This window comes from Montipora foliosa, chromosome 3 (genome assembly GCF_036669935.1).
Source record: "Montipora foliosa isolate CH-2021 chromosome 3, ASM3666993v2, whole genome shotgun sequence".
NCBI classification, from domain to species: Eukaryota; Metazoa; Cnidaria; class Anthozoa; order Scleractinia; family Acroporidae; genus Montipora; species Montipora foliosa.
In genome coordinates, this window is record NC_090871.1 from 55,358,972 (window position 1) to 55,368,971 (window position 10,000).

Here is a 10,000-nt window from a genome sequence, read left to right on the forward strand (position 1 = left end):
ACACACACACAAAAAAAAAAAAGATTAACCTTCTCCCGAGATTTTACCTTTTTATTACCTTTTTAATATTCTCTACTATTCCCCTACTTCACGTTATTGTGCTCACTATGAAGACAATTTTTACTATAACTGCCTAACTTCTCTTACGCTGATTGGCCTCATTTCTGCCATCAATAAGAGTACAGACGGAAAAAAAATTTAAATTTATGCAAGCTTTCAACAGTTCAACGTTCACCTGTCAAACTGTCAACTTTTTAACCGATGGGATTTTATTGACTTTCCTAAGTAGCCAATCAAAAAGTGAGAAACGCTATTGACAACGTTCGCGTTATATTGAGTAAAATTCACTTGGCTTTGTTTACAGCAAGTTTATGGCGTCTTTTCCTCTCATTTATTCCCGTCATTTGACCATTATGGGGTCTTGTTACGGTAAAAAACAAATTGATGTCAGTTCTTTATGCATCTGTCCTCTTATTGAAGATATGACAGCATATTCAAGGGCATACACAAACACCACATCAACAAAAGGAGAAGGAAAAAAGAAAACTGCAGAAAGCCAAATAAATAAAGAGGAAGCAGACTGAAAACAACACCCAACATTATTTTAAAGCAGAAGGAAACTTTGTAATAAATAGCACGGGGCTTGCGTGAGTAATTTTTTAAAGACATTGAATGGGAGTGCCAGGCATAATACACACAGCCAGAAGGTGCTTAACTTAGGCTGCCAAAGAAGAAACTGTCAACTTTATTGTCAATTTTACAAACTGTTTAAGATGCAGAAAATCTTAAGATTAAGCCAAGGAATTAACAGAGTAATTTTCTTTATTTTCTTTAAGAATAATATGCAATTGGATAATTAGAAATTTTCTTAAATTAACAACATTGTATTATTTTATATCAGAATTTCTATAACCATCTGTCACCATTTAATGGTTGATCTCAAAAACCCCAAGGGGAACAGAAAAAAAAACATCAAGCCAAGGGAAACAACAAAAACCAACAGTGTGCAATACAAAAAATTGAACTTGAGTCAACTGGATAAAAAGGTGAGCTACTTATCACACTATACAACCATGTGGAGAAAGAGAAACCTTGGGTAGGGGGTACTCCGTTATTTGAGCTGTATGAATATAGGTCTGTGTGGCTCCTAAGAGTCTGGGCCCGGTTCCTCGAAAGCCGATTAACTTAATCCAGGATTAGCGTAAACTTTTGTTTCACGTTTTCGACTTTTTGGTGAAAGTTTCTTTTGCTTATTTTTGTTTTTCAAGATTGACGTCTTCTCATGTAAAGTTCTGCCGAAAATCTGCGTTGAACAGCATTTGGGAGTAGAGAAATAAACTGCTTGGTTAATTTTTAATCTTAGATTAGCCTTAATCGGCTTTTGAGGAACTGGGCCCTGGTTTTGAGCAATTTTGGTCTGGAAAAGGGTGTAGATTAGGCTTTTACTTCCCCACCAAAATGCTCCACCTTGGGGTGGCTCAAAACAGTAATATTTCTGTGGGAAGCCTGGGCTCTAACATGCACTTTGGCGTGAGGCATCACGCAATCACCTGAGGGGTCGTGAGATAGCGCACAAGATTTTAAGTTTGCAAAACTCACAAAAAACATGGCAGAGCGCGGCCTACTTCGTAAAACAAGTCTAGTGAGCTGTTTGCAATATCGCTTATTTTTATCTTCAAAAAAATCCATCCTTCAGAAAATTCCAAATAAAAATACCTTTTTAACTGCTGTGCTGGAACGTATTCGAAAATTGTGATGTTGATGTTACAATCAATCGCGGCGGCTATCAATCTAAAAAACAGCTGGAAAAAAAATACTCTTCGAGTTTCCGTTCTTTTTACTAGGCCAACCTCACGTTCAGGTATTTATGGTACTCTGTCTTCTTCTACCGCTTATGCGGCTAACGGCAACAGGAAAAAAGAAAACACAATTTGCGGGTATTTATAGACAATTATTGGATGAGGTTTTTGTGATATCCGGAATAATCAAAGTCAAGGTAAGTGTTGTCAGCTTTTGGCTTCAGCTGATAACACTAACCAAGACCTTTATCATTTCGGATAACACAAAAACTGAATCTAATAATTGTCTTATTATACATTGCTTTAAAGAAAATAACAACAAAGGCAATATCGCACCGAACACGGTTTACTTTCGTCAAGCCATGTTCTTATTTCACTGTCCGTGACATTGACATCACTCTTGGAAATCATGCATTGTGCGTGCAACCTGCTGATTATTTACTAACCTGCTAACCGATTAGTAAATAATCTGTAGGTTGTGCTGTTTCCCAGAATTGACCGTAGGCTTTTAACCAATTAGAAGACAGGTGGTGACTACATTGTATAATAATCACATTTATTCGAGTGGAATTGTGGGCTTTATTTGCGAGTACAACACGTCCTGAAAATTCCTTACACAAGAAGCTAATATCTCAAAGACTGATCTGGTCGCCCTACTTTTTTGATGCAAAAAATTATTCAACAGTAAAAGCGGAATGCATGAAGGAAACTTTTTAAAAAATGTGGAGTGAAATTTTTTAATTTAAGCAAAATCTACTCCACAGACTTTTTTCTAATTTTGCTTGTTTCTTCTTCTGTGTGTAATAAAAAAAATACGGAGTCACTGGTTTAGTTTTTAAGACAGAAGCAATTGATGGCAACAAGTGGGTCAAGTCTGTTGCTATGCAACAGAACAGTGCTACCTTAATTTACAACACAGTGAAAGGTACAGTCGAGTTACCTCAAAAAATTGCAGAGCTAGTAAAAAAAAAGGACAGTTCCAAGCGTGAAAAATCGCACTTAGTTGCAGTGCTTGAAATTAAAAAATATCTAAGTTGTCCTTATTCCAAATGCTGGACAACCAAACTCCTGGCTCTGGTTGCCCTGATGACTGCTTGGTTGCCTTTAAAATATTGTATAATTTGTTGCTTAATTTATTATAAACATGCGTGATGCTAAGTAAATAACACGAGGTGAACAATATAAATGTCACCAAGTGGCACGAAATGGCTTCCTTGAAACGTCGTTCAAGCAGGATGTTTGCACTTTCGCATTAGCAACTTAACGCTTACATTATGTAGCAAAAGTACTTCCTTGAAACAAAGTATAACACTTGCATATTCACGTAACAGAAATACTGTAACAACAGCAAAAAGCCTGTGGTTTCAATGAAACGCCTAGAGGTTTAAACATCAAAGACTAGCCTTTAAACATTCAGCGGGGAATGCCAAACAAAATAAAGTCCACTGTTTTTCAAAAGGTACGCTATTTGATTACTCTAAATAAATGGCCTAGTTCATAACCCTGAAAAACTGGCTAGTTAATCTCTGACAGTCCTGATTAATTAACAGAATTTTCTTACCTGTAAATGTATATTTTGACAACTTGCGAAGTAAAAGAATGATTACATGCACGCCTTAAGTTCAGGAAGACCTGGGTTTGAAAACATGGCGGTTTGCCACTTCCATCAATGAAGAAAACAACAGATTTTAATCTTTTATATACCTTTATTTTGTTATTCAGTAACACTTCAAACTAACGGTAAGTACTTCAATTTCTTCTGAGTTGTCAGGTGTTATTTTCCTTGGACAACTGGCCTTTAACTTTACAGAAAAATGGTTGTCCGGACCACTTTGTAGTAGTCTCGGACGACCGAACAACCGCTAATTTCAAGCACTGTTAGTTGTAAAAGTCTAAAAAAAGAAAACAGAAAACTATTTTGAACCACCTTAATGCTCCATTCTTCTTACTTCAATATTCAGTCTCCCCCAAAAAATACTAAGCTTGGTTAATGCTCATACATAGGGTTTGTTAAATTTAAACAATTTTAACGTTTGAACACAATTAACAACTCCGGTTGCTTACAAAAAACGTATACGTCGTATACTCAACGTATATAATAGTTTTAAAACACCGAAAGATAATTCTCTGAATTATCTTTCAATCTGATATGACTACCACTGTCTTCTCCTCAATCTCCACTCAGCTGTATTAGGGTGGCATTTAATTTTTTTTCAATTTCAAATCAAGTCTTCATTTTCTTGTAAAAATAATTTCTATTTCTATTTTCTGTACGTGGAAAAAAATAATTTCCAGGAAAATGCCTCTTCAATGTTCAAATACTGCTTAATGCTTTTGTCTCACTAAAATGCTCGAAAAAATGCTAGCATAATGTACAAAAGCCTGATAAAGATTTGGACCATTTTGGTCTGAAATAGAGATCTTTTTCTCCCTAGCTAATGGCACTGAGTGTTTTGTTTGCAAGGAACTATTTTTTCCACAGCAACAACTCAAATGTTTACGCTAATTGAAGCTTTAGGGATCACCCAAGCCCCCCCCCCCCCCCCCCCTCCCTCAAGGGGGAACAAGGACAACGGACAAACGCCGCTGATGCAGACATGCATGTACGTAAGGCACACAGTAATAAACGATGTTTTACATTAAGTCACATCTTACTAACCTCTCATTGTCTGCTTCATCACACGAGTCATCTAAACTATCGGATTCCACTTCTTCTTCAGGTTTAGCATCTACGCGAGATTCTTTGGCTCCATCAGATATTGTGGCTGATTCAGGTTTCACTTCACTTGGCACAATCTCTGAAATACTGCTCTTTTCCTTTTCTGAAGTGGGGGCATTTTCATCTTTTCTGGCTGCTGTTGTGTCTGCTGGTGAATCCTCAGACAAATTTTCGCGGTCATTCTCAACGCCCCTGCTGAAAGCATCGCCACACTTCTTTTGTAATTTAGTGTCTGTATCATTTTTTTGCTTTTCATTTTTGACCATGGGTAAATCATCCAGGTTTTCCACTGATTTCTCTTTCTTTGGAGCACTTCTTATTTCCTTGCTGTCAAGTTGCTTTTCCAGGGTGAACTCAGGTCTCAGTTCATCTGGCAAAAACTCTGAACTACTGCCATCTTCCTTTTGTGGAGCAGGGGAATTTCCTTTTTCTGCTGCTGTGTCTGAAAACAAACAACAACTGCAATAACCTTTATTTCACCCTAGAGTTAGAAATAATTAATATTACAATTATATTATGAGTTAAAAACAAAAATAATAGGGGTGATGGCTACCTGAAATAACCTGAGGGTTAAAAATCCCAGGCACCCAGTTGAAAGAAGAGACAGTTTACATGTTTGTAAGGTCAGGGACACAAACAAACAAACATACTTAGACAGACACAAAAAAATAAAACTAAAACATTAAAGTCAAAACTATCATTACCAATATATTAGAGTTCTTACGTCGCAAAACAAGTGAATCCTCAGGTGAATTCTTAGACAAATTATCACTCTCATTCCCAAAGCCACTGCTAACAGCATCATCACACACTTTTTGTGATTTAATGCCAACATCATTTTCATGATTTTCATTTTTCATCACTCCTATATCTCCCTGGTCTTCCACTATAATGCCAGATTTGGACTTCTCTTCCTTTGGAGCACTGGTTACATGTACATCCTGGTGGCCAGGTTGCTTTTCCAGGGTATCACAAGTTTTCAACTCAGTCTCAGAGCTGTTACTTAATTTTTTCTTCTTTTTCTTTTTCTTCTTTTTGTTGGCTGGGCTGGCTGCGACAAGATCTGGTTCCTCACATTCTTTCACAGAAGGGCCCTGACTTCTCAAATCTGTGTTTCTACTAGTTTCTCCTGCACTGGAAACTGAAGTTGGCAAAAGTTGCTCAGTGTTGTCAGGAGCAACATCAGCCATTTTTGCTTTCTTTTTCTTTTCTGTCTTCTTTTTCTTGCCATTGTAAGTTTCAGGACTGTATTCAAAGGAATCTTCATTTTCTCCTCCTTTAAGCAAAGATGTCATCACAGTACTTTCTGTTTCAGAAGTCTCCAGTGACGCACTTTGTTGCGACAGTTCATTCAAGTCTTTCCCATTGCCATTATTCTTCGCTTGAGATTCTTTGTCCTCTATCTCTGTCATTGTGGGATCTTCCATTGTAATGGTTCTTCCAAGATACATGTGTAAAACAACAAAAAAATCATTATAAAACAGGTCATTCTCATTAATTATTTCTGTATCTCCTTACAGCACATATAACATGGCAAGCCATGTTATGCATTGAATGCTTACCAGTATTTAACATAAGAAATGCATACAAGAAGACAAGAAACATTGGCCACAGTACCAGTACATTAGCTTTAACAGATTTTTTTTCTAATTTAGGTATGGATGACTTCTAATTCTGGGGTATTTAAACAAGATTTGAGTGAACTTTGGTTGTAATCAAAGATTATGAGTGCATTCTAAGCTAACTTAAATAGCTGTCTGTTGCTAAAATCATCATCTTTATAAATGTGAACAGCTGAAGTGCACTGAGCTGAAGGTCACTTCTATAAACTACAATTTGATGACCTTTGATGACACTGCTAGTGTGATGACTCCAGTGGTGTGATGACTCCAGGATATTTGCATTAATTCAGTCTGCCACAGGTTAAAGGCGACGTGAAGACCTACTGAGTGCTGGCAGAGTTTACAGTTCTTAGAACTGTTGGCTATAAAGTTATCATTTAAAGCAGCTAATATTCCATCAATATTCGATGGCCAGTTAAAAAGTTGAGTTTGTAATAGATATAAAATGAAAAAGATAAAATGTTCCCAATAGTCAAGGCCTTCATAGTTTAAAATTTTTAACTGCCAAGTATCAAGTTTTTTTGACAACCATACCAATGAGTCAGATTTTTATAGTATGCTGAGGCTAAGAGAACTCGTCCACTACAAAACCAAAACATTATTTAAAATCGCTTGGCATTTCTGAAAAAATATCGAGTACTCTCAGAGTGGCTCAACTATAATTTGTGTGGACATAAGTCTTAGTGAGAATTGACCCCTGAGTGAGAGTACAATATTTTCTACAATATTTTCAAAACATCGACATTTAATAGTATGTCCAAGCTCCAAAATTTCCTCAGCTACAAAGCCAAAATAAAACTTGAAATCGCTTGACATTTCTCAGCAAAGATATACTATATTCTAAGAAGAATTTAATTTAATTTAGTTTTTCCATGGAAATTCAGGCTATAATAATTTCAGACTGCCGGGTTTCCCTGGCTATCTGTGCAGGGATCTATAAACTTCGTTCTTTACATTTACGAAGCCACTAATTGCAGCCATCCCACAGTGACGATCGCAATTTTGTGAGTTTCCACAACACTGCAAAAGCGCTCATCGCTTCCAATATACCGTAAACTGATATCACGTAAACACATTCTTAGCATATTTGAAGCCCATCTACAGCCTTTCCGCAGCGCTGATCGTGATTTCAGGAAATGCCAGACCGCTGTCAAATCGCTGTTTAAAGCTACATGTAGGAGCGTGCAACTCTCATACTAAGCCTATGCCACGGCATTTTTACAGACAGATCTATTTTTAGGCTTCATTTCCCGCAAAATAGTTCAGGTCTGGTCTGCATGAGTGCGCATCAGAAAGGAAAACAATGGCGGCCTCACATGCACATGTCAACATAATAAAATACTAAATACATAAAATTAAGTCTGTGCTTGTGATTGGTCACTGAGGTTCCTGTGGGGGTCTGAATTTGTGTTAAGTTTAATTAAACTAAAAATAGATCGGTCTGTGAAAACGCCGTGACAGGAATATGGAGTAGTTGCATGCTCCTAGTAATGGGCTCCTGGCATGGCCTTATTCTGTTGCCAGCAATGATTCTAGTTTTCTTCAGTTTTGATATTTAATCCATGAAACCACCTCAAATTAAGATCAATACCAGAACCCATATAAACATTAAGACATTACAGAAGGTAAACAGCGTTACCTAACTTTAAACTACCAGACACACAAAAAACTGTAAATTTTACAAGAAGCCATGAAATCTGCAGAGTTTGGAATGTTTCTTGTCATTATTACTCTTCCCAATGCCTGAGAATCATTTTTTTGTGAATAAAAGTCAGTTACAGAAAAAGTTTCTTTGAACCACCCAAGATATCTATTTCAGAACAAAAGATCACTGTGTCACACCAAAATCTAATCCAGTTAATTTGCGGTTTAACTTGCCGCCATGCAGTCTTCAGAAATACAATGTATTTGAAGAGGTTCGATACCACAAACCTTCAAGAAAACTCTCTGCGAAAATTTCCGTTTTTAAGAATTGCCCTTACTGCAAGATATGAAAATGCTGCTGAAGGCACTATGAAAACAGACGTCCAAACATTATATCACATTAAAGTTTCTGGTCGTGCTGCTAGATTGGTGTCTTGTTTGTTTATTCTGGTCATGTGCACAGAGTCTCTAATTGGTCAGTTTTATTGCAACCACTCGTGCACAAGAAATCAAAAGTGTCATTGAAGTTGCCATTTAAAACTAACAAATAAAAAATATCTTGTCACCCTTACCTGCAACAAAAACAAATTTCAAAGCACAGCTATATTTTCATTCATAACTACACGTATCCGTCTGAAATTTCTTTGGTTTTGACAAAGAAAACCACTTCAAATGAGAGTCTATCGATTCCAAGGAACATTACAACGAGACGACAGTATTACTCTCTGAACAGCACTACTTAATTGAAACTTTCATTCACAAACTGAAAAAGTTTGGACTGAATTCTTTTTTTTGAGAACTGCACGTAATGCATGTTGGACATCATAATTTCCTCTAAAAAGGATGCTATTGTCATATGTTTAAATTCAATTCAAGCCAAGCATGACTAGACAACCAAATCAGCTCCTAATACCCTGTTCCCTGCCTCTCTTTCACAGGACTGCCCTCCGAGAGAACCCATGTTCTTCAGTCTTCATCTCCTCATGCACTAGACCATCTTGTGGCCATGACTCATGCTCCAGTATGTTCTCAATGAACTCTTTTAACCACTTCTACAAACAATTTACCTTGGTGTCTGTGCTTCCTTCTTGCCATGCAGACCTTTCACTTACATCATGAACCACTTGAACACTGTTCACCTTCTTCACCTTTACAGGTGTACAAGGGTTTAACAAGCTTTGCCTTGAATCCCACAAAGGGCTCAAGTGCATGATGGCAACCTGTTTCCACAGAAACATCCAATGACACAAGCTACCTTATTTTCCATTCGTCTTTCTTTGAATTTGTCTACACCATCTCACTTGGCTCTTTGGGCCTTGTTTACTACAGGGTTTTTTCCTTTCTCCACAAGTCCAATCTGGCCACTACTTCAGGCTCCTCCTTTAATTGAGATCTGCCCCTGGCTCGACACGATATAAATTTTACTGACTCTGGTGCCCTTTTACGTATCAAGTGGTCTAAAAAATGGCAGTTAAAAGAAGCTTAGAGCTAGGGTTAGGGCTAGAACATCCAGATTCCTGGGCAAGAATTCCTAGGCCATTCCAAACTCATCACTTTGCCCCATGTTAGCTCCTCACCATTATTTCGCCTTGGTTCCTGTGCCATCTGTTGTGCCATTCTTCTGCCTTCTGACATGTAGCCTTCACTCCACTCACTGCTACTTACTTCACTACTTCTCTCAAGCTACTCCCTGCACAGTTTCCAGCAAGGTGGGGCTACTTATACTTATCAAGCAGGTGTTCCTGAACAATTAATCAAGCTTCACAGAGATTGTTGTTCAGGGACATATCAAGTTTACTTATCACTGCCCCTGTCCACCTGTACACAGGTGGCTGACATTATGCCCACAGGCCTTTTCACAAACACTTCAGCATATAGTCTCTTTACTCGCCCAATAGTTTATCTCCTTTTCCCTAACTCCTAACACTTTAGTGGTTTCCATATAGTTTAATTTTATTATTCTTTTACTTAAATTTCAACATTTCTACAATTATGACAAGTTTGGGCCAATTTGTTAAATAATTCTAGGGACAACCACTTGAGCTTGTACTCAAAAAAGATTGTTTCTGCCCAAACATGTCTTAACTGAGTCATTCACAATACTGCATGAATTAAGGTCAATAATTTCAATAGGATCCAATAGGTTAACTAGTAATAGTTGACAATACAGCTGCGCCCGTGATGCAAAGTGCGGCATTATTTTTATTTGCAAATTA

The 10,000-nt window shown here is 37.4% G+C and overlaps 1 protein-coding gene across 1 annotated transcript in view; it reads right to left on the reverse strand.

Annotated features, from left to right (window-relative positions):
• Positions 1–10,000, reverse strand: part of LOC137997671 (uncharacterized) — a 23,169-nt gene that overhangs the window by 11,787 nt on the left and 1,382 nt on the right. The window contains exons 2-3 of the mRNA XM_068843798.1: positions 5,243–5,955; positions 4,459–4,960 (exon numbers count right to left, since the gene is read on the reverse strand). Of these exons, the coding sequence (XP_068699899.1) occupies positions 4,459–4,960; positions 5,243–5,945 (1,205 nt within the window). The 5' untranslated portion in view covers positions 5,946–5,955. The remainder of the gene's footprint in view (positions 1–4,458; positions 4,961–5,242; positions 5,956–10,000) is intronic.